The sequence below is a fragment of the Martes martes genome (assembly GCF_963455335.1).
Source record: "Martes martes genome assembly, chromosome: 9".
Lineage (NCBI taxonomy): Eukaryota > Metazoa > Chordata > Mammalia > Carnivora > Mustelidae > Martes > Martes martes.
This window is the reverse complement of record NC_137896.1, coordinates 133,138,947-133,164,717: the sequence shown is the minus strand read 5'-3', so window position 1 is coordinate 133,164,717 and position 25,771 is coordinate 133,138,947. Positions and strand designations below refer to the sequence as shown.

General features: G+C 45.5%; 1 protein-coding gene across 2 annotated transcripts in view; it reads right to left on the bottom strand.

The window, feature by feature from the left end:
- MBOAT2 (membrane bound glycerophospholipid O-acyltransferase 2) overlaps window positions 1-25,771 on the bottom strand; it is a 121,558-nt gene that overhangs the window by 58,871 nt on the left and 36,916 nt on the right. For both annotated transcript variants that reach the window (XM_080814700.1, XM_080814701.1), the window contains exons 2-3: window positions 12,101-12,246; window positions 6,371-6,448 (exon numbers count right to left, since the gene is read on the bottom strand). In XM_080814700.1, the coding sequence (XP_080670826.1) occupies window positions 6,371-6,448; window positions 12,101-12,246 (224 nt within the window). The remainder of the gene's footprint in view (window positions 1-6,370; window positions 6,449-12,100; window positions 12,247-25,771) is intronic.

Sequence of the window (25,771 nt, the reverse complement as noted above, 5' to 3'; positions counted from 1 at the left end):
GCGCCCCCCCCCCCCACTTAAAAATTATTGAGGAAACCAGAGAAGCGTCACCCGCATAAATGAGAGCCACAGGTCTGTACCACACTAGAATAAAACTGAGGATTTAAAAAATATATAATTCCAACATAATGATAAACCGAGTATATACCAATATTAACAACACTTTGAGGAAAAATATATTTTCTAAGTATATATTTTTTAAAAAGACTAATGAGAAGGGTGGCAATGTTTCACACCTAGGTAAGTCTCCGTAACATGTGACTCGACAGAAGACAGCCGAACTCGCAAACGCTCCACACCGGTTCACCAGCGCACAGCCTCTGGACAAAGGCCCGTTGTCTACCCGTGAGAGAATGAAAGTGAAAAAGGCAAATAATGTCTAAACGTCATTATGGAAAGAGTTTCGACCTTTCCACCTCCTAGAAGGATCTCGGGGACCCCCAGAAGTCTCTGGAGCGCACTCTGCAAACTATGATCTAGAGGAGGGCAGACCAGGGTGACTGGGAGAGACAAAGGACAGAGCAGCCAGGCAAGCGCCAAGGCGGGAAGAGCCGTGAGGGCTGCGGGGAGAAGGCCCGCCTCGCGGCAGCCGACATAAACATTACACCAGGCGTCCGATTCCGCCGGGGCTCTGCTTGTTTCTTTGCTTGGTGGAGGTAGAGGTGGAGGGGTCCGACGTATCCGAATCATGATCTCATTCCCCTAAATTCTGATGTCACCTCCCTTTACTCCCAAGAGGTGAGAATTACTGGTACAGAAAAAAATGCTGATGATAAAAGTATGTTCTGTTAGCTACTGGGGGTAAGAAGAATGATTTATGACAGAAGCCATCAAGTGAAGCGCAGGTAAGTTAAGAAACCGACCCCAGAGGGGCGCCTGGGTGGCACAGTCGGTTCAGCATCCAACTCTTGGTTTTGGCTCAGGTCATGGTCTCAGGGTCACGAGATCAAGCCCCACGTCCGACTCTACACTCAGCAGGGAGTCTGCTTGACATTCTCTCCCTCGCTCTCTGAGCCCCTCCCCGCTTCTCTGTCACATAAATAAATCTTTAAAAAAAAAACAAAACCCCAAGAATTAGATTTACAAGGGCTAGCTTCCCAATACAGTGGTCAAACTGAGAGTCATTTCTGTTATCTGCACACCCGGTAACGATGAAGGAAAATAACCCCGAAATGAAAGGGGCAGGACACCTACTGTTTCCCACAGAGGATCCTCATGCTGGCACAGCTGGGGAGCAGCTGAGGTTAGTGGCTGGGTGCACGGGCTCAGGCACTGGACAGATTTGGTTTCAGACTCTGAGCCTGCTGAGCACCGGCTGTGTGGGCCTGGGCTGGGTGCGTGACTCTCAACCATGAAGCTGAGAACAGGCTTCCAGCACAGGGCGGTCGTGACGACTACATGCTAATTCACTTGAGCATTTAATGTGTACTGGACATAGAATTTGGACTTAATAAATGTTAACTCTTAATGGTAATTTAGCTATTACCAGTAATTTATGAATGATTACTGTTCTGTTGTCCTCCTGGGAATTTACCCCGTTCACTTCTTAACTTTTATCCTTCTCTTTCATTGGATTTTATTTTCAATCCTTGAAGTCTGTTTTCTAGACATTTTAGTGCTCTCATGTTTAAGAAAAAAGCTTTGTAAAGTAATCTAAGCGACAGCTTCCTAATCACTGGAATTTTAAAATTAAACTGTTTCAACCGAAGGCGTTCCATACAAGATCTTCCAAAACCCTGAAAGGCAAATAGTGTCTGGTCCATCCTGATTCCATCTTCTTCGCACAACAAGTCATGCTAAGGGCACATCCTCTGTAAAACCCACAAGATTAATTTCTAGGTCAGGAAAAGATGTGGAATCCCATCTCTGGTCCTCATTAAGTTTAAGCGAAAACTTGGTTTTTGCTGTGAAACACAGATGCCCGGGCTCGCCCCGTCATCCCCTCTCACCACAATGCCGGGCCGCATTCTGGATCTTCGGGTAGGTCCTCCATTACCTTCTGTCTGTCTTTCCAGAACTGCTCTCAATATGAATTACTCAGTAAGCTAGCAACAAGGAGGAGGAGGGCAGTACTTTTTTCTCTGACAAATTAATTTATCTAAAGGTATTTTAATATTCTATTTTTCATCAATTGACATTAAAATAGCATATTAGAATCTATGTTTTTTATGTGTTTTAGTAAATATCGACCTGAAGTACAGCACTTACAAAAGTCTGAACAAGTTTAAAGAATGGGAGAGGCTTTAAAGATTAAAATCACTCTTCTTCAGATATGTATTTAAAGGTTAAAGCATTTTTAAAAGACCCCAAGCCTTTGTATGCTGTCCGGTAAACAGTTGAAAATCTTTTGTTTCTCCAACTAAAAAAAAAAAAAAAAGACAACAACAAAAAATCTGTAAAGGACTGTTGGTAAATAATCTAACAACATACATGGATTTCACAGACTCACAGCCCTGATGATTACTGGTTCTGCGTCTGTGTTCAAGTGAACTAACCTCGGGGACGTTAGGAACACCTCCCAAACAGGCCTTTTGGGACAGTTAATTGGGATATTTGTAAAAAGCACTCCACAAAGGGACTGGCACCTAGATGTCCCTCCACCATTCAAATGCCGAGTCCAACAGCTCTCTCTGAAATCATAGTGCTTCTAACATTGTGAAGACACAACTCACACATGTGAACAGAGTTACTGTAAGGTCACACCAGTTACCTCCATCCGTTAGTAAGCCCTGATTTTCCAAAACCATTTCCTCACTTCTTACTCAAAAGTTAAGAAGACGAGGAAAACAGTTACGAAGCTTTTATTCTCACAAAACTTCGACCAGGACCACATACTTTCTGTAAGTGGCATGTGTTATGACATATTACTGAGTGATTCTGCTCATCATCCTAACAGATGGTTATGTGAGTTTTTAATTTTCCTTTCAACATTCTGGCAAGGATGACGGGCTTAATGTAAAAGTAAAATTAGTTTCCAGAAGTACCTAAAACCAGAAAATGAATCCTACTTTTCCAGTGAAAGGTACTCTTATTTTAAATTATCATAACTATCTAGTTATTTTTGATAATATATGAATTGTTATCTTCAAAACAAGGATTTATCATTTAATTGGATAATAGCTCCAAAACTCTCTTTTGTTTTTTTAAGTGATTAATTTGGAGTATTAGCTATTAATCGGACATTTTTAGGCAGACCCGACAAGGCAAAACCTCGTTACACAAGTCACCTGTGCAAATTTCTCTTTACTCTAATACATTCAGATGAACAGTGTCACCCAAAGTAACGCCTTTATTTACCAAGAGGAAGTATGTCAGTCTTATTAACATCCCTACATTGATATAACCCCCCCACATATATAAAAACCCTGGCTTCATCCTACGAAGGGGGAACAAAAAAGCTTCCCTCACTTGCTCAAGGATGACTGAACCCTCCTCCTTAGAGAGATCCAGCACACAATTAGAAATAAACTGTAGAATTCGAATACCTCCAAAAGAGACGCTGTAATTGACTGAATGGCATAAAGGGAACTGAATCGCCCCCTCTCCTGAGTGCAGGATTTGATGGAATGATGCTACGTCCTCAAGACTTTTCAGAAATCCAGCGGAACCTAGACATCCTATTACCTATCACCAAGTAACAGGCTTTCCTCCCTGTGAGAACTGAGAATCTTCAAAAACCTTTGACCCCAACCCAAGCACAGTGTGCCAACAGGCTACTGCGTCTTTTCAGATAAAGATAACCACATCTCTGTTCGAAGGAAGAACGACGAACACATAAACACCCCTGCCTTTGTTGGGGACCCTGTTGGCTCACATCACATTTTCTCAATCAATTTAGGGTGTTTCTTTTTCAGTGACTCATTCTCATAATCATCATGCTTAATGCTCAGAAGTAACCGACTGCAGGGGCGCCTGGGTGGCTCAGTGGGTTAAGCCTCTGCCTTCGGCTCAGGTCATGATCCCAGAGTCCTGGGATCGAGCCCCGCATCGGGCTCTCTGCTCAGCAGGGAGCCTGCTTCCTCCTCTCTCTCTCTGCCTGCCTCTCTGCCTACTCGTGATCTCTCTCTGTCAAATAAATAAATAAAAATCTAAAATTAAAAAAAAAAAAAAAAAAAGAAGTAACCGACTGCAGAGGTAAAAAGCTAAAGCTTGGGCCCTGGGCAGAGACAGACACACGGAGGTCCAGTCTACACTGTCTCCAAAGGCTATTATATGGGCTTTGCACAGTGACTGATACACAATAATTACGGAAGCATTAACTATTATAAAAACAAGATCACATAAAAAATCAATTTTAGAATTATGGTTTTCCCGCTGAATTTCAACTTCTGGCAGCACCATACCAAAGGGCCCGCATCTTTATCCCCAAGCACCACAAGGCTATCAAACGTGGTCCACAGAGAGCATAAGAGAAAAAAATCTAAGAGTCCAGTTTCCTTCCTGCCACATTTTACTCCCTCTCCCAGGAGCATGGTATTGTTCTCAGTGAAGTTAAGATTTTCCCCATAGAGTTCCCGCTGAGCCACTACCCGCTGCTAATTAACTTCATGCGGACAAATTTTCAAGTGACTTGAGGCTTCTGCCTGCCAGATGGCATTTCCGAGCTCATCGTTCCTTCCTAGTAGAGTTCGGGCAGTTTCTAATGTCATCCTTGTCTAGGAATCCATACTGGAGGAGTCTTGTTAGAGCTGGCGGGTACCAGGTGGACATGACCCTGTGCTGCCTGCTCCTCGGGGTCCTCCTGGATGGAGATCAAGGCCAGGTCAGCCACATCTGCCTCCTCTTGCCCCAGCCCCACTCCAACCCGCAGGGCTGCGGCTCAGTGGGGAAGAACAAGGAGGTAGTGAGCCAGAAACACCCACAGAGCTGCGGGTCAGCCCATCAAGCACGCCACTCAAGGCCTATTGCAGGGATGAACGTGATGTTTGGAAACACCAAACTAAAAACATTAAAAAAAAAAAAAAACCCTCAAAGACAAAAGGCACAAAATACTCATTCAGAACAGAAAAGGTAACCTCACCTACTGAGAGCTTCTATCATCTATATGCTCAACCATGGGATTAAAAAGTAAGTAAAAGATCCCTGCCAAGGGGTTCATGTCCTGGGAAGAAGAAACGATGAATTACAGTGCACGGCGGCCAGGGAGGTGGCCCAGCTCTGACATGGCATCGGCAGGAAAAACAGCAAAACACGTGTAACTAAGAATGACGTCTGTACGCATCTCCCGCAGCATCCGAACACCTCTTCTTCTAGCCGAACCCTGTGCACAAACAAAAGCTTACCCAGGCGACCCCAGCACCAAGCGGGAGGGCACAGGCTCCTTGGCGGAGTCACTGGTTTAATCCAGTTTAGGCCCAAAAGGCCAAGTGCTGTGGCCGAGGTCCCAAAGCTAAGGAAAATTCAGTTCCTTTGTGCTGTGTTCTAGAAGTCTGAGAATTTTTAGAACTCACAACGAGTTTTCCCATAGAGAAGTCAGAAAACAAAAAGCTGACATGAAGGGCGCTTAGGTTCCCACGCCCGTCCGCGCTCTGTGCCGTACATCACAGAACAGCCACGCTGTGCTGCCTTCTCCAGGGAAAATGCCTTTCCAATTCCGGGAGGGGGCCCAAAACACCTGCTACTCCCCTTCTTCTCCTACGTCTACACCCGTCCTCCCATTCCCATCCTCTCTGCTTCCCTCGCCCCTCCTCCCATTCATTCCACTGTCCCTGGGGACCGAGATCCAGGTAAAGCCCAGCACAGATGCTCAGGTTCAAGAACTCGGTCTGGGATTCTGCCACAGGTGAAGAGGACACAGGGCTACTGTTACGGCAGCCCTGAGACGGAGTGAAGGGCTATAAAGGAGACGATGAAGACCAGGGCCCCGAAGCAAGAGCTTCAGGAGATGACCGGGAAAGGGACTGCTGTCAGGCACGAGTCATAGTATCATTCGTCCATTTGCTCATTCATTCATTCAACAGATGCTTCATGAGAACTCGTAAGAACCGCACTATATTCAGAAAACACAAGAGACACAACGTGGCTGCTGTTTTGCCTCCCAAGGGACCTTTGAAAATATCTGGAAACGTTCATGGTTATCACAACTCGGAGGGAGTGAGGGTGGAGGCACTACTGGCACCTAGCGGGCAGGGGCCGGGAATGCCACTCACCATCCTCCGGTGCCCAGGACAGCCCCCACATCAAAGAATGATCCAGCCCAAGATGTCAACAGTGCCGAGGCTGAGAAAGCCGGCTTTCAGTAACGTATGACAGCTCTTCTTGAGAAAATTATCACAATTTGGAGTAATGTTTAATGCGACAGAATTATATTTTGATCTAATTCTATTACAGGGAAATACATATTGATATGGGAATAAAGAGGAACACTTACTTGTGCATGTTCTCCACTCCTATTATGATCATGATACAGTAGGAAATTCCACTCTGTACAAGAAAATGTAAGGCATACCTATAAAAAGCAAGAGCGCTGTTAGAAGAGAGGCACCCATTCAGAGACATCACGATGAGACCACTGAGATTACAAAGTGCTTACGTATCACACAGAACATGTCCAGATAAAAAGTAAGGAATCTAACCTCCACAGCCTAGAATTCTGTGAGCGCCTCAGAGGGAGTCCCATATCACAAGCCCCAGGATAGCCGGAAAAAAGAAAGGAAGCCCCATAAAGGCACACTCAGTACCCTGGCATGCCCCGTCTCCTGGCTACACAAAAGCGCTGTGGGGTTATGCGGCTCAGAAATTACAGCTTTTTTCATAACTTGGGGCACTATGAGGAAAAGGAGTAATAAATCTGGATTTCAGAAAACTTCTCAGAGAACACTAGTTACTTGTTTTCCCAAATACCTAAAACTGTTTCTCACAAAGCAACAAAAAGTACCAAACAATAGCACTGACTGAAAGCCAGGTACACCCCCATCTATTTATTCAGAAAGCACGATGGCTCAAGTCAAATGATCTAATTCTTCGCTTGCAGTCACCCGTCTATAAAACAATCTGGCTGCGGTGACACTGAATTTTCTAACGTCCCAATGTGGAAATCCACCCTTAAACGAGAGAACTAATTTATCCCTTCATTTCATAAAATTCAGGCAAACGTGATTAGGGTTTCTGGTTTTAAGCTCAATCCAACCTATCCCCGAGACCCCGCATGCATGGCCACACAGGCGGGTACTCACAATTCCCTTTCCCCTCTGATGGTGTGAATAACTTATGAAAAAAATGTCAAACCACTGTACACGATTTAAAATATAAACAAAGATCTTAACCTGTGATTAAAATTACTTTTTAAGCTAATCATTGTAGAATAACAGGCATCTCTAACATGGGAAAGTTACTTAAACTTTTGAATAAATTTTTCCATAGAAATATTATCAGTAAGGAGGCTCCAAGGCAGGCCCACAGAAGAAACTTACTGAACCCACCGAACAGAGAACGTCAGTCAGTCTGTCTCCCCCTCCATCTAACACACACATATCACACATGAAAACAATGTTGGCTGGAATACTACTGTCACTAGGAAGTCACAGGCAAGCAAAAAAACACACACGCGTATCAACGGAAACAGAAGGAAGCTGAAGAACCAGGGTTAAAACACACACACGTCTGATTAGCTCTCCCCGGCCTACCTGTTGCCAGCACGGACGGCCCACTAACAGGTCCAATGGGGAAAGGAAAAAGAGGATCACCACATACTTTTAAGGGTTTTTTTTTTTTTTAAAGATTTTATTTTTATTTATTTGACAGAGAGAGATCACAAGTAGGCAGAGAGGCAGGCAGAAAGAGAGGAGGAAGCAGGCTCCTCGCTGAGCAGAGAGCCCGATGCGGGGCTCGATCCCAGCACCCTGGGATCATGACCTGAGCCTAAGGCAGAGGCTTTCACCCACTGAGTCACCCAGGCGCCTTAAGGGCTTTTTTAATTGAGAGTAGAACTCATTAAAGATATTGGTCTTAAAAATAGTTTTTTTTGAGGATTTTTTTCCCTTTGTATGATTAGATTTCCTTGGAAATACAACTCTAGAAGCTACAAGTTCTGTTTCTTAGACTGGGCCATGGTTCCTTCCAGACTCCCCTGGCTTCCCCATTCAGACGATACGCTTGGCAATCGGACGGGGGTGGGGGTGGGGGTGACATCACACCGTGCCGGCCTCCTGTCGTGCCAGCCTCCTTCGCTGTGACCGTACAGGTTTGTCGTCTGAAGCAGACCTCCGCTCGCCTCTGCATCATCGACCTCCACGACAAGCCTCGAGCGGCTTTTCCGCTCATTCGTGGCCCTGGGGCCTTTCTTCGTCATCCCCCCATGTGCAGCCCCCCGCGTGCTCTTATTAGGAAAAGGAGCATCATAAATGCGGGGGAGCCACACATTTTTCAGGCTGAAGAGAGAATCCGTGCAGGGGGAGGCCTGGGGTGTCCGGTGCATGGTAAGCACCCAACTATTATTAGTAAAGTAGACATTCAAGACAGGAGGTAGCCTAAAGGTCTTTCACCTAACCTTCACCGTTTTAGAGTTGCGGAAACTCAGTCCTGAAGTCACATGCCCCGTGAGCACCCTAACTGACGTTGAACTCAAGTGGCTTCTTTCTGGGCAAGTCACCCGCCGGCTGACTCTTGAAGGGGCGGAGAGGGCTGGGGCCACCGCCGGGGCTTCACGCCTCTCCAGCCGCCACAGGACAGAGAGAACAAAGTGAGCCTTTCTCTCAAAACTTCGGGGTTTCTTTAGATGACACATCTTATTTCGAATTTCAAATCACACCAAACACAGGTGTAAATTTTATGTTTAGCAAAAAAGAATGCAAGTTTCAAAAACGTTGAGAAATCCCTCCCGGCGCGCTCAGCGGATCCGGGCGGGACGTGTATGCTCACTGGAGGTCGCTGTCCAGGGCACTCGGGATGAAGAGCCAAAAGGATGCGGTCTCTATCTGGGGAGAGCTTGCGGTTGGGAGGCGAAGACACACAATGACAACATTAATCCTGCACAACAAACACTAGAAGAGAGACTGGACAAACAGAAAGTCTCCAATCCAGAGTGCCCGCTGGACTCTGGGAATGACAGCAGAGAATCACAACCGCGGTCTTAGCCCGGGGTGACTGTCCAGGCTCACAGTGAGCTGGCTACGGCACTAAGCTCCTCTCTGCAGGATGACACCTTTCAGCTCTTGCCATGATCACTGAGCCCCTTTTGCAGACGAGGAAGGTGAAGCCAAAAGGCTTGAAGCGCCGTGTCGCCAAGAGAGCTGGCTGCCCACGGCACCCAGAGCAGAGTGCAGTTCTGACTCTGGAGTCCAAGCTTCACTCCACTAGCCTTCTTGGTGAACGGGATAGTTAAATCAACAACTTAAAGTATAAACAAATTCTCCGTTAAAACAAACTTGCAAATGATGGTTTTAAAAAAAAAAAAGCCGAGACCAAAGAGAAGTAGGTAAAATGATCAATTCTACTTAGAAAGTACTAACATATGTCTCCCAAAATGGAAATTGTCAAAATCAATAGCAGAAATGACTGCCTTCGAGCCTGAAAAACCAAAGCCCTAAACTGCAAATTGAAAGGATCCTCTACTTCCCCTACTCATTCCAATTAGCAAAGAGTTATTTAGACCTGGTACAGAGAAGTAAAAAAAAAAAGAAAATTTCTCTTCCCAAAGAAAGGAATATAAAACATTTCTTCTTCAAGGAAAAAAAAAAAAAAAAGACCAGAGAACTCTATTTTTAAAAATCCTTGTTCTCACGTATGATTTGAAATACTAAGGATTACATAAGGTCAGCTTCCTCACTGCACTGTGTGTCAGGCATCCGAGAAGGTTTCTTGGCAAGAAAACACCTCCTCAGTACAGAGCCCCAAGGAAAGAGAGAATGCTCACCTTCACAGTGCTCCTTGTTGCCCAACCCCAAAAGGCACTACTTACATTTCCGTTTTCTACTCTGTTTACACTGACCACAACATGAATGGTGTCCCTGGACTTGGCCACTCTGAACCACAAGCCTTCCCCAACCCCTCTTTAAAATGTGCCCCCTAGGGGCACCTGGGTGGTCCAGTTCGGTAAACATCCAACTCTTTGATGTTGGCTCAGGCCTGGAGCTTAGGGTCCTGGGGTCAAGCCCCATCTCAGGCTCCCCGCTCAGCAGGCTGTCTCCCTGAGGATTCTCTCTCTCTCTTTCCCCCTCTCCCTCTGCTCCTTCCCCTGGTCATATGCATGCATATGCTCTCTCCCAAATAAATAAATCTTTAAAAAAGATATTAAAAAATAAAAAATAGGGCACCTGGGTGGCTCAGTCGGTTAAGCGTCGGCCTTCAGCTCAGGTCATGATCCTGGGGTCTTGGGATCAAGTCCTGCGTCGCTGGGCGCCCTGCTCAGCAGAGAACCTGCTTCTCCCCCTCCTTCTGCTCCTCCCCCCTGCTTGCGTGCTCTCACGCTCTCTCAAATGAATTTTAAGAAAAACAAAACTTTTAAATAAATAAATAAATAAATAAACAGGTGAAAAATAAAACGTATGTCCCAAATACTGGAGCATTTAAGGGTGAAATACGTAGACTGGGATACGATTCTAATTAATTCAGAAAAATAAGTTGGGGAATAAATGAGAAAGGTGGAATTTTCAAAACTGCTGAAGCTGGGTAATGGGTATATTTGAAAAGTTTGAATTTTGAGGTTTCATAATAAAAAAAGTATATATATGTACACACACACACCCTGGCATGATTTATGAAAAATGTAAGTAGAATCATCTGAGAAAACTAGAAAACTTTGATGCCACAAATCCGCTGTCATCATAGGGAAGCGGAAAAGCCGATATGTGGGAACTGAGAGATCGGCTCCAAGCCTCAGGACAGACACCGCCCGCTGGCCGCGCCTATCAGAGGTCTGGCCGCCTGCCAGTAGGGCAGAGGCTGAATACATGATCCTTGATTGATTTTTTTCATTAGTTTCTAGGAAACATTTGCAATTGCCAGAGCCAAAAATTAGATTAAGAAATACCAGCCATAGTCCGGCCCTCAGAAGACTCAAAAAAATGTCCCTACCCCGCAGACCCTACCCCGCAGACCCTACCCCCCATGACAGGGACAGGAACGACGGAAGCACAGGTCCGGCCAGTGTGTTCTCCCCGCTCGGGGAGTTTTCATCTCAAACAAGAGTCTTGGGAAGAGCAAACCCGCAAGGCCTTATCTGTGAGCGGGCTCCCGGGACAGCCGGTGAGCAAGCCGCAGAAGCTCCCACTCGAAAAGGACAATTGGGAAGCAATCACAAAGAGGCCCTTCTCTGAGAGTCTCTGTGGCTTCGCCAAGGTTGTGTGTTCTTCTCCTGATTTGCTTCCGTCACCCAACCAGCCACCCGTAACACATAGGAAGGAGGGCGTTTCTGCACCTAGGGTTCGTCGGGAAGCCCTGCGGTTAGGAAGGGAGCCGACCGAAGGTGACACACACATCTAGAGGGTCATAAAGAAAAGCTTTCCGTCATAAGGAATTTTTCCCCACCAAACACAAACAAAAAACCTCTTTTTACTAATGGCAGAATCTAAAAAATGGTAATAGTCCTATCACTGGGCTGTACCAGACTCTTAAAAGCCACCTGTCTTGGCATAAAAGATGTCGAAGTCGGTGAAGAGAACCGGTCAGGACAGAAGGAAACGTCTGTATGCCTTTTCCCTTCATCTGTGCTATTTCATACATTACAAAGAGCAAAGTGCCCTCTGAGCCCAAACTGAAGAGACAGAGCCCAAACTCCACACTTTTTTTCTATTAAAAATAAAAATATAAAACTTTACATATAAAGATAAGAACAAAACCCACATCATGTATCTTTATACACACTCAACCACAAAGATGTCCAAAGGCTTCATTTAAATATAATCAAAACAGGGCGCCTGGGTGGCTCAGTGGGTTAAGCCGCTGCCTTCAGCTCAGGTCATGATCTCAGGGTCCTGGGATCAAGTCCCGCATCAGGCTATCTGCTCAGCAGGGAGCCTGCTTCTCCCCTGCCCCCCGCCCCCACCGCCTTCTTTCTGCCTGCCTCTCTGCCTACTTGTGATCTCTCTCTGTCAAATAAATAAATAAAATCTTTAAAAAATAAATAAATAAATAAATAAATATAATCAAAACAATCACTTACCATCCAAAGCAAAAAAGTGCAAGATAAAGGCCCAAAAGGGTAGCAACGACATGTCTTATAAAAGAGCTAGTTTTGCTGGAACGTAGATAAGTTCGAAACCAAACAGCTGCTAGCAAGGCAAAGAGTTGGCACACTACAAAGTTGACCTGTAAAGAAAAATTAAAATTTCATATTAGCAACACAGACTTGACTCTTTCATTTGATACAACATTTGAATTCTCTGGAGAAAAACCCCGAAGCTATATAAAATTAAGATCTTCCAAGTTTACCAGAGAAACAGAAACAAAAGCAAAAATTGGGACCTGGGCAGGGATGGCAGCTCCCCGTTCTGAGAGATGGGCGGGCGCACGCCGCCTGTGCTGCAGGGTCAGGTGGCACCCAGCGTGCGGGCCTGGAGGGGCCTGGAGGAACCTTAAGGTCATGGGGATGCAGACCTAGAAACCGCACAGGGCACCCTGTGGTTTAAGCGAAAGAAAAGACCATGTCTTAATGACACAGGCCTTCCTCTATTAGAAAAGAACGGTTCTGAGTTTCTCCACATATCCCCTGGGTGGGATCTGATCAGGACCCCCGAGGCTCTGGGGGAGGGCGTCCTCCTGCATGCGGAGTTCACAGCCACTCCGCGGAGGGCGTCAAAAAGCACAGCGGGTCTCGAACCACTGCTTAGGTACGGCAGGGACCAGCTGTCTCAGCTCCGGGGGCGCTCGGGGACTGGTTCAGGAGGACGAGTGACAACAGCGGAAGGCGCCTTCAGCAAGCAGTGAGGGAACACATTTGCCCTCAAGTCCAACCATGCCAGCTCCCCACTCCCTCTGCAACTCGCAGAGACACTGCGCTGACCTGGGGACCGGGGGCAGGCTGACGTCAGCGCTGCCGCTCTTCTCGCCCCGAACACTTCTGCCCTCGCAAGGCGGCACATAAAAGGCTAAGTCGAAGCTCTCTTTGGTATTTAAAGATGCAAGGAAAATCTCCATTTCTTTCTTATGAAATAGATTCTCACAGACTATTAAGGAAAATAGGTCTTAAAATCTAAAGACATGGAAAAAAATCCACTGGACACGAGGAACTTGCCAAAACCATGAAACAACTAAACTCCTGTTTCAGGCACCTCAGTGTGAACCAATCAGACCATCTTCATGTAGACGCTGCCACAGATCTCCAGAGACATCTCTGCCTAGAGACAGCACAACTGTGTGCTTCTCTCTGCATTACCAGGAGAAAAACAGTTGAACATTGTTGTACTTGGTCTAAGAGACCATTGTTCTTCGAAACAGTCAGACTCAATACAAGCAAACTGTCATTCTAACAGGTTCTAAGCACTTCTTCCCTCCTAAAGGGTTCTAACAATATTTTCTTAAGCAAAAAGTAAATACATTGGAAAAATGGATATTTTCGATATAAATACTACTCACATCTGCAAAGCTTCTTACAGTTTGAAACCTTCCTTTCGAATATCCTTGAGTTCACCAAAAATGTATAGAGAGCATCTACTATGGGCAAAGCATTAGGAACCCCAAAAATGCACAAGCCCCAGACCTGGCCTTGGGTAACTTCAGAATCTAATGAAAAAAGCAAATAGGTACACAAGGAACTTCAACTCAGGTATTAAACATCTTTTGAAAGGTTATTTGAGAAAGTGTTTTTAAGAACACCTCACCAAAGGAGAGAACATAGAGGGATGAATGTCACAAGGCGGGTGACAGGATTTCCCAATCACAGCTGACATCCACAACCCCCTGAGGAGTTTCTCCCTGCCTCCCTCCTTCTCTCTCTCCTCCCCTTCTCTTTTCATTAGTGTCTAATACATTAAACAAAGTGTGGCAATTATCACAGAAGCGTTCTTGGGCCACTGACATACAAAATGTTGTATCTCTGTAAATAATCCATTTCAACACCATCATCTTACAGATAAAGAAAATGAGATCAGGTCTTAACTCCAGACACTGAACCAAAAATCTTCAGGGTAAACCTAAAAGTTGATATAAAAAACAAAAAGAGAAAAACAACCCACAGGTCCTGATGATCCTCGAGGTGTAAAAACCAATAGTGTTGCAAAGTTAGGTAAAGGGGCATTTTAAATAAACAAATGACAAAAACAAATAAAAACACACAAAAGTAACATGAAGGAACAGGCATTTCTGCAAAGATGACATCCAGATGGCCAACAGACGCATGAAAAAATGCTCAACACCACCAGCATCAGGGAAATACAAATCAAATCCACAATGAGATACCACCTCACACCAGTCAGAATGGCTAAAATTAACAAGTCAGGAAATGACAGATGTTGGTGAGGATGCGGAGAAAGGGGAACCCTCCTACACTGCTGGTGGGAATGCAAGCTGGCGCAGCCACTCTGGAAAACAGCATGGAGGTTCCTCAAAAAGTTGAAAATAAGCTACCCTACAACCCAGCAATCGCACTACTGGGTATTTACCCTAAAGATACAAATGTAGTGATCCGAAGGGGCACGGACACTTGAATGTTTATAGCAGCAATGTCCACAATAGCCAAACTATGGAAAGAACCCAGATGTCCATCAACAGATGAATGGATAAAGAAGATGTGGTATATATATACAATGGAATACTATGCAGCCATCAAAAGAAATGAAATCTTGCTATTTGTGACAATGTGGCTGGAACTAGAGGGTATTATACTAAGTGAAATAAGTCAATCAGAAAAAGATAATTATCATATGATCTCACTGATATGAGGAATTTGAGAGGCAGGGGTGGGGGGTCATGGGGATTAGGGAAGGAAAAAAATGAGACAAGGTGGGATCAGGAGGGAGACAAACCCTAAGAGACTCTTAATCTCACAAAACAAACTGAGGGTTGCTGGGGGGTGGGTGCCCCTGGGGCAAATAATACATTATGTGTTAGTTAAAAAAATAACATGAAGGAACCACTGAGAAATGAAAATGCAAATGAGCACAACATGGAATCCCGGGAGGGGCGTCAGGATGGAGGGCTGAAAAGTGAGGGCTCTGCGTGTCACGCTGGGGGGTTTACAGCTGAGCCCGTAAGAACTGAAAAACCACTGGAGATTTTTAAAATGAAAAAGTGATGTGGTCCATCCTCTCCTTCTGCAAAGGCAGGAGCAGAACAAGGACAGGTATACCAGCCTCCCTGAGAAAGGAGCCCGCAGTTGCAGGGACACAGAGAGGAGAGAACCAATTCAAAAGATGCTCAGGCTGGAGGACCGTCAGGTCTGGTCACTAGACAAGGGGACGAGCGAACGTGAAAGCCAACTGGTTGTTAATAAATGATAACGTGGTAAAAAAGGGGAATATCCAGAGCAGAAAGCCACATTTTATAGATAAAGAAACTATGTCTTAATGCTTAGGTGACCTGTCTAAAATAAAGAGCTTAAGAATAATTAATAAATTATCCACTGTTTGGCCAGGACAACTGCACAGGAGATACAAAGATGTACAAAATGTGTTCCTGCTCCAAAAGAACCAAAAGAGTGAGTCATGGACACAGAACCAGAGGACAATTTAAGCACCAAGGCTCAGACCTAGGGGAAGCCAACAGAGGTGCCCTCCATGCCCTGGACCTGGGGAAGCAGCCCCAAGGCGTAGCCCGCATTTGAGCCTTGTGACTGGGCTGGGGAGGATAAGGAATTGGACAGTCAGACAATGGCAGGAACTCTAGGAGGAGGGCGTAGCGCAATTCATATCCAGAAAAGAAGCTATAGGACACCCAGATGCGTAAGTCCACACAACTACCTTCCGTAGAAAAAACTAGAATACATACACACCCAGATGTTCAAGCAACTGTTCTGAAAGGCCTTCAAGGTAAAACTTTGCCAAGCTGAAACCATACCTCAGTCAGTCTTTCATGGGGGATAGGGTTGGGGAGGGCAGTGATTACGAGAGGGAGAGAGAGCAAGAAAGAAGGCGCACACCTATGATGTCTAGAGATACCTCACGTCCTGGGTACTTGACACTGGTTATCTCATTTAATCCCCAAAACAATTTCCCCATTTGTCCATTTTACTCAACCACCTCCAGGTCAGTTATAATAACAGGTGGCTCCCCACTCTCAAATCCAAGTCCGACTGTTAGGCTGTTCCATGGCCTCTCTACTTCCAGAGAATGTCCGAAGGTCAAACTTGACTGCTGCAGACAAGTCTTTTAGAAACAATGCTATCTGCAAAACACTGCCATCCTGTTTAACAAAAACATGGACAACTGGCCATGTCCACCCCATTGCTAAGACAATAAAAAAGATTTGTGGAGTTCACGTCCATTTGTTTTGACATGTGACAGGACACCCCTTTCTACAAGGTTTCTTTCAGGTGGAAAGAAATTTAGACTAAGAAGAGTTACTGTTCTCTTTTGAAAGCTGTTTTGTTGAAAATATACATGCATGACCTGATGTGCCTTCAAAGAAACCGCTCCCAGAAATTTGGGAGGGGGTGAGGTGGGAGGGCAGGCAGGGCACAGGAAAGGAGAGAGAAGGAAGACTGGGAAACCTTCGCTACGACTTACTGGTAACACACCTCATTTTATACAAAAGAAGGTTTTTTATGAAAAGCTGCACAAAACAGTCCTTATAAAGGCAACAGCTGCAGACGTATCAGAGGACGCTCTTTAAGGAGCGTGTTTCGTGTGAGCCGGTGAGGGAAGTGTTCTCTCCGACACCAGATGACGCCGCTCGATCTCACACTAAGTTCCTGTCTACACACTCAGGTTAAAAGCCTACTACTCAGTAATTCATGACACTGCAGTGTAACAGCAACAAGATTAATTTTTTTTTAAGATTTTATTTATTTGACAGAGATCACAAGTAGGCAGAGCAGCAGGCAGAGAGAGAGAGGAGGAAGCAGGCTCCCTGCTCAGCAGAGAGCCCGATGCGAGGCTCGATCCCAGGACCCTGGGATCATGACCTAAGCTGAAGGCAGAGGCTTAACCCACCGAGCCACCAAGGCGCTCCACAAAATTAATTCTTTTTAAAGGACATTCAGAGAAATACTTAAGATCCCCAAACAAATTTGTGAGCGCACGTAGGGAGACAGGGTCCCAGACAGCGACTAGGACGCTCCTGAATCCACCTCTTTCCAAGCACACACGGCAGCCCCGAATCCACAGCGCGCTCGGAACCTGCGGGAGAGGCTGGAAGGTCACTGTCACTGCGGAGACCGTCTCACAACACGCCCAAACACCAAATCATGATGCTGCAGCCCTTAGACTCACCATCACACACGTCACTAAGATCTCAATAAAACCAGGGAGAAAAGTATTTAAGTAGCTGAAAAGCTAGTTCAAAGATACAGACCTTTTGAAAGAAAAGACTGGTAGATCTTACCATATAAAGATTTTTAAATCATGTATGGCAAAACGCAAAAAAAAAAAAAAAAAAAAAAGTCAAAAGACAAACGAAAAGAGGGAAAATACAGAAGAGATGATCGGAAAAAAGAGTAATTTACTTAATATACAAAGAACTTTTACATATCCACAGGAAAACTGAGCTACTCAACAGAAAATTAAGCAAAAAGCGCGAACATTTACAAATGCCAGTGTCCAGTAAAGATCTGGCAACTTCTCTCTCCATCCCCAGCAAAGCCGTGCTGGTGAGGTCGTCAGGGCGACGAAGAGTGGCCGCGGGACCGGGGAGCGGGCGCCCCTCACCGCCGGCACCCTGTCACTCGGTGTGGCTCTCTCAAGGAAGTTTAACAACGGTCCTCAAAACTTACAACATACTTCTCCTTACTCAGAAGTTCAACGTCTAGGGCGTGATCCCAGATAAAGAGGCACAAACCCCCACAGGTGGAACCCGCACGAGGGCTCCGGTAGCGCCACTTGAAAGCCACACCAACAGGGCCACCGACGGACACCGTTGAACGGAGCATGCACTTCCCACATCTAGGGAAGACGCCTGTCCCAGCAGCAGAAAGCAAGCCGATCAATCAATGTGACTGGGGGAAAGGACTCTTCTTCCGCAAAGACGAAGTCACACCCCATTTTGCCAGCTCTGCCACTGGCACCTGTCTGCACTTTTCCTGTGGGCCGGGGTGGCTGTGCCCCTTGCGGGTGTGCAGCGGACTGACAGGCATGTGCCAGGCCCTGGAAGTCCGTCGCCAGGTGTCGCCCGGCCCCACTTCCCCGGGCTGCTCCCCGCGAGTGGCTGTGGCGGGGAAAGGAGGCGCGCCCGTGTCAAGGACCTGGAGCCTGGCTTCGTAGACCTCGTCCACGGGACACGGACCGCAGGCGGCTGGCTCTCCCACCTCCTTCCAGGCCCTTCCAGCTTTCTTTCTTTTTTTTTTTTTTTTGTAAGATTTTATTAATTTGATAGAGATCACAAGTAGGCAGAGAGGCAGGTGGGGAGAGGGGGAGCAGGCCCGCACCAAGCAGAGAGCCCTATACGGGACTCGATCCCAGGACCCTGAGATCATGACCTGAGCTGAAGGCAGAGGCTTAACCCACTGAGCCACCCAGGAACCCCAGATACTTCCCCCAGGTCGAGCTCCACGAACAGCTCCTTGGGGACCCAAACTAACACGACAATTCTGAGCCCTTTACAGTTACCCATTAAGCCCCACACAAACTCTCTCGATGTGCTCTGCTGTTTCAGAGACAAAAAAACCAAGAAAGCAACGTACTGCCTCCTATGCTTCAAAACAAATTCCAGAAGAATTAACGGCCCACCCCAACCGTGGTGGTCACTCTCGCTGTTCGCCTGCCACGGCTGGTCCTCTCCTGGGCAGAGGCAGACACGAACATCCCGGCTCCCTGTCACGATGAGCCGCGGGCAGCGAGCTGTGAGCAGAGTGATGCGTGTCACGCCTTAATTACCACAATCAGAACCTTCAGAGCTGTCTTCCCAACCACAGTGCTCCAGAAACGAGGAGCAAAGCCCCCCGCCAGCTCGTAATTAGACAAGTAGCAAGACAGACCTTTGTTGTTCTATGCCTGTGACATTTACAGATACTCTGTCCCCACCCAGGATCTAGTTTATCCTGATTTGCTAGGATAACTAGAACTAGGTACGCTCTAGACAAGGGTGTAAGAGATTACATAAGCTTACTGAGTAATACCAATAACATAATAAATAATATCAATTTTTTTTTGGCTTGGGATATCTTTTTATTTATTTATTTGACAGACAGAGATCACAAGTAGGCAGAGAGGCAGACAGAGAGAGAGGAGGAAGCAGGCTCCCCGCCAAGCAGGGAGCCTGATGTGGGGCTCGATCTCAGGACCCTGGGATCATGACCTGAGCCGAAGGCAGAGGCTTTAACCCACGGAGCCACCCAGGCGCCCCAAATAATATCAATTTTACATAATAAACGGATTTGCTACACAAAAGTTAAAGACTTCCACACAACAAAATAATGGTAAATTAATGTTATAAGTAACCGTCTGGAAGAAAAAGATGCATACATGACAAAGGGTTATAATATTCAAAATGTAGAAACAACTAAAAGTCAATAGGAAAAGACATAATTAAAAAAAAGAAAGGGGGGCCTGGGTGGCTCAGTGGGTTAAGCATCGGCCTTTGGCTCAGGTCATGATCCCAGGGTCCTGGGATCGAGCCCCACGCTTCTCTCTCTGCCCCTCCTCCCACTCATTCTCTCAATCTCTCTCTCTAATAAATAAATAAAATCTTTTTAAGAATTAAAAAAACAAAATGTGGTTAAAAGAATGCATACGTCTGTATGTTCTGATGCGGAAGATCACCAAGACAGTGTAGGAAGTGAAAAGCACAAGCTGCAGAACAGAAGAAAAAGCCAAACTACGTATACCTTCCTTCATTATATACGTACTTGCTGTCCTAATTACGGACCTGCTGTGCACCCACAATGTGCTAGACGTTAGCATGGTCTCCACATGACCTACTCATGGATGCCGCACGTCCCTAGTTGTCGGGGCTCAACAAACAGCCGGTGAGCTTGACACGCCCGCTTCCTACAACCCTCAGGACCGTCCTGGGGACGCAGGTCGTGCCGCTCATCACCCGCCGCTCGCTCTGCTTCCCTGAGCACATGCACAGAACCAGGCATCAAAGTGTCAGACTGGTCACCCCTTAGGAGGTCATGGAGAAGTGGTGGACTTGAAGTACCCCAGTATTTCCAATGCTGGATGTACAGTGAAGCCCCCTGTGCAAACCCCTCCTTCTGGTTCTCTTCCTTCCAGTTCCCCCACAAGGAATAACTATCAGCCTTAAGATTTAGTACTCTCATGAGTATTTTCATATTTTTACCACCTCTGTAATTTGCAAAGTACTGTGTTGCTTTGATTGCTTAAACCTTTTTAAGATTCTATTTATTTATTGGAGAGAGAGAGAGAGAGCACAAGCAGAGGGAGAGGGAGAAGGAGAGAAAGAGACTCCCTGCTTAGCGTGGAGCCCCATGCGGGACCTGATCCCAGGACCCTGAGATCATGACCTGAACCAAAGACAGACACTGAAGCAACTGAGCCACCCAGGTGCCCCCTGAATGTTTTGAATGTTATAAAATGGTAAAAGACTCAAAGGATCTGCATCTCTCTCCCACTTCAGATTACACTATTGACATTCTAGTTCCACTGCCCCACGTTCTTGATGGTAGTTGCTACTGTCAGACTTGTAATTTCTGCCAAGCTAACGGATATAAAACATCTATCTCTTTTTTCCTGGTGGCTTTCCACTGATTACTAGTAATGAGTAAAAATGAAATAGCATTTTTCATGTTTACTGGCTAGTCAGTATCCTTTGTTCATGTCTCTGTTGGACTGTCTTCTCAGTGACTTTTTTTTTTTTTAAAGATTTTATTTATTTATTTGACAGACAGAGATCACAAGTAGGCAGAGAGGCAGGCAGAGAGAGAGAGAGGAGGAAGCAGGCTCCCCGTGGAGCAGAGAGCCCGATGCGGGGCTCAAGGCGGGGCTCGATCCCAGGACCAGGATCCAGGATCATGACCTGAGCCAAAGGCAGAAGCTTTAACCCACTGAGCCACCCAGGCGCCCCTCAGTGACCTTTTTTTAAAGAACTGTTTATATATTTGAAACTGATCTTTGCAAATAACTTCTCTCGGCCTAGGGCTTGCCTTTTATCTTTGTTTATGGTGTTTTATTCAATAGAAATTTTCTTTATGACTTGAGTGCCCCTCGCTTTTGTTTTTTGTTTTGGATACGGCTGACACACAACGTTACACTAGTTTCAGGGGTACGACACTGATTCCACGAGCTTGAAGATGATGCTATGCTCACCACAAGTGTCGCTGCCATCTGTCCCCATCGGTGCTGTTACAATTTCACTATTGTATTCCTGACGCTGTGCCGTTTATTCCTGTGACTTACTCACTCCACGGCTGGAAGCCTGGAGCTCCCACTCCCCTCTGCCTGCCATGCCTACCCTCTCCCCCCATCTCTAGCCTCTGTTTTCTGCACGACACATACAACTGTAGTTACTTCATGAATACACGGACACGTAGCCATCCATTTGGGGAGTTAGTTTTAAAAAAACAACAACCGAAAAAAAGCTCACGTGTGATATCACTGAATGAGATCAAACCCAGATTTCCAAATTTTTACTTAAGGCATTAAAACATTTATCTGTGTCTGCTTTGTACTTAAACCAAGTATCTCAGTGCTCCGAGCACTAACATTTTCTGATTTTGTATAATAAATGTGACCATGCTTAACACAGCCTAAGTTATCCTCACAATACTCATGTGACGTAAGTGTTATCTCTACTTTAAAGGGCACGGCAAGCATGGAAGATCTGGGATCCAGACCTTGTGACTCTGTCTTGGGCTTTTTCTTTTAGTTCCAAAGTTGAACCTGATCCTACCATTTTCTCATTTTTACCAAGGGTGTCTACACTTTAACCAATGTGTAGTAGCTAAGAAAATGTTAGGCTTCATAAACAGTGAATCTTAGAACACTGAAAAATTTTTTAAAAATTAAAAAAAAAAAGAAAATGTTATGCTTCAAATTTCCTCCCTCTCCTAGAACACGAGGAAGGGATCTGGGAGGTATTCAAAATGCATATCAATTTATACACTTGTCACTGTGCAATCATCTCAACAGATCTGTGCTGACGGATGGGAGATCACCAGCTACATGTGACTATGAGCACTTTCGTGTGGCTACTCAAAATGGAGGTATCAAATTCACACCAGACTTCAAAGACATAGCATGAAAAAGAATGTAAAATTACCTCAGTAATAATTTTTATACTGATTACATATTGAAATATTTTGAACATACTAAGTTACACAAAATATTTTATGAGTATTAATTTCACCTGTTCCTGTTTGCTTCTTTAATATGTTACTGGAAAACTTGAAGTTATATATATGGTTAACACTTGTGGATCCCACTGCATTTTTACTGGATAGCCACTGGTGAATGTGACAGACTGCTTTAACCTAAACTCCAGCACGGTTACCATAGGGTGTCACATCAGTTTCCGGTGCACTATACAGTGAGACAACAAGTCTACTCACTGCTCGGCACTCATCACGACAAGTGCACTGCGAATCCCAGCACCTGTCTCACCCACGCCCTTCTGTAGTCAAGGGGCCGTTTTTTGGTGTGTCGTCTTCTTTGTTCACTTGTTTTGTTTATTCAATTCCACACAGGAGTGAAACCATATGGTATTTCTCTTTCTCTGACTGACTTATTTCACTCAGGATTACACCCTCTAGCTCCATCCATGTTCTTGCAAATGGCAAGATTTCATTCCTCCTTATGGTTGCGTAACATCCCACTGTATATCTACACCACATCTTCTTTATCCTTTCGTCAGTCGATGGACACTTGGGCTGCCTCCATCGGTTTGACTTTTGTAAATAATGCTGCAATAAACATAGGAGTGCATGATCTTTTCGAATTAGTATTCTTGTATTCTTTGGGTAAATATCCTGCAGTGTGATTATGGTATCATGGTATCGTTCTATTTTTAACTATTGAGGAACCTCCATACTGTTTTCCAGAGTGGCTGCGCCAGCCTGCATTCCCACCAACAGTGGAGGAGGTTCCCCTTTCTCCGCATCCTTGCCAACATTTGTGGTTTCTGATATGCTTTATTTTAAAAGCTTAAAAATGTTCCCCCTCCAATGAAAAAATGTGTACTTAAATCGCCACACATGCCCAACAACATTCTGTCAATTAACACTACATCGGAACTAAGCAATGATTGACTTTAGAGTTAATATAGAATAAAAAAAAAAAACTTTTGAGTAAAAAGCTCTAAATCTTGAGGCAGCTCAAGAGGATTACGATCCTCAACATATTAATAAAAGTGGCCCAAAATATCAATTGCTGCCTCCATATCTCAGATCAAGGGAATACAGAATCTGTTTTAATATTACTTTCCTCTAGTATTAATGACTTTTGATGGCACATTTACATTTTCAGCCAGTGTCTCACAAGGTAAACAGCCAGGCTTTGGGAGACCCCACACTTCCGGGGTAGGGAGTGAGGCCCGCAGGCTGTAGCCAAGGAAAAAAGGGTGGTCGAGGCCCCGCAGACAGAACCATCAGCATCACGGGTGCAGTGCTCCAGTCTACCCGTGCAAGTCCAGCTCTGTAAGCGTCACCCAGACAGCTAGTTAGAAATGATTCTTAGGGAAAAAAAAAAAAAAGAAAGAAAGAAAGAAATGATTCTTGGATACTTGGAAGTTTTATTCCCCAAGCCTAAACCAGGACCTGATTTTTTTTTTTTTTTTTTAAATTCCACAGGCAAAACTTGTGTGCAGCTATGTTTGGGAAACATGTCCTCATCAACCAACCTCAAATCCAAGTAGATATGATGGGCCCCAAAGGCAAGGCATAGAAACACTTTCTAAATCTTTAGGAAATACTATAAATTAAACCCATAAAAAATACCATTAAATACCCACCAGATTTGTCAAGATGTCCAGTCTGACAACTGCAAGCACGGACTACAGTGTGGACAATGGCCCTCACACAACGCTGACACAACTGCTCTGGAAAACAAGTACATTCTCTTACAGGACTCCAAACATTCATACCCTATGACTCAGCCACTCCACTACCGAGAGGTGTATTACAGGGACCAGAAGACTGTACAAGAATATTCAAAATAGTGTGATTCACAATAGCCAAATGCTAGAAAAAACCCAACACCCATTAACAGTAAAATGGCTGGGGCTTCTGGGTGGCTCAGTCAGCTGAGTGTCTGATTCTTGATTTCGGCTCAGGTCATGATCTCGGGGTCCTGGGATCAAGCCCCACATCGGGCTCTCTGCTCAGCAGGGAGCCTGCTTGTGATCTCTCTCTCCCTCTGTTAAATAAGTAAAATCTTAATTTAAAAAAAAAAAAGAACAGTAAAATGGCTAAATTGTGGTATATTTATACAATAGGAAACTACACAGAACAATGAGAAGGAAAGAATTATAGTTTTTTTCACAACATATGGATTAAATTCAACAGAGGACGCTGTACAGAAGAAACTACACATTTCCTGAATTCACTCAGAGGACTACAAACAACATAAAAACATACACGCATAAAAAGTTCCAAAAAACAAACGACAACCCACACTGGTTGGGGGTGTCTCCATGAGTCCCAAAGCTATAAAGAGGAGCAGGGAATGATTATCCGGGACGCCACCGAAGTGATGACTGCGGAGGAAGGGATGGGTTACAATGAGGAACATCCGGCCGGTAATAGTCTATTTCTTCCCTCCCCTCCCCCGCCTCCCTCCCCTTCCCCCCACCCCCGTGGTTACAGAGACACTGACTGTTTAATTGTTAAACTTTATGTATTAGCTACGGTCACATTAGATGCTGTAATAAACAGACACACAAAAACATGTAACGGCGCCGACAAAACAGGTTCATGTAACAGCCCGAAGCGGACATTCCTGGTCACTGGGCAGCCTCCCTCGGCGGCTGATTCAGGGGTCCCCGCCCCCTCTGTTCTGGGGTGCCATCACCCAGAACCTCGTCATTGCTTCATCCAGCCACAGGAAGGGAGACATAAGAGCAGGGGCAAGGCCCACTTGTTCCTAAAGAGCCCCAGCCTGAAAACGGGTCACAGGTCGCTGTGGGCAGAGCTGCCACCAGGGCCCCAGCACCCCGCAAGCCCGTGGGGGTCCCTGTGCCGGGGAGAACATGGACTCCAGCCCAAGAGCTCAGTGGCCGGGGCCACACTTCCACCCTGCTGCACATGCTGTCCTACACGGGTGTCGCAGTTCACGATTAGAAAGGGAAATGAGAGGGCGCCTGGGTGGCTCAGTGGGTTAAAGCCTCTGCCTTCGGCTCAGGTCATGATTCCAGGGTTCTGGGATCGAGCCCCACATCGGGCTCTCTGCTCAGCATGGAGCCTGCTTCCTCCTCTCTCTGCCTGCCTCTCTGCCTACTTGTGATCTCTGTCTGTCAAATAAATAAAATCTTTAAAAAAAAAAAAAAAAAAAAAAAGAAAGGGAAATGAGAAACCATGGCTCTGTCTGTCCCAGTCATCACGAGTCTGCCCCAAGGAAGAAATCCAAAATGTTCTACACACACAATTACATTAGGAAGGCAAGGCATGAAATCGATAGTATTAAACTGTTATGTGTCTATCTATACCTTATGTTTACTATGCATGTTGAAACCTACAAAAGTCTTACAATTACAAGTGTCCTAAAAGACCGGCCAGCCCAGCCCCTCAGTCCACAGCGTGTTTCCCTCAGAAACTGCCTGGATATGGTCGGTCATCCATCTCCTGACTTCC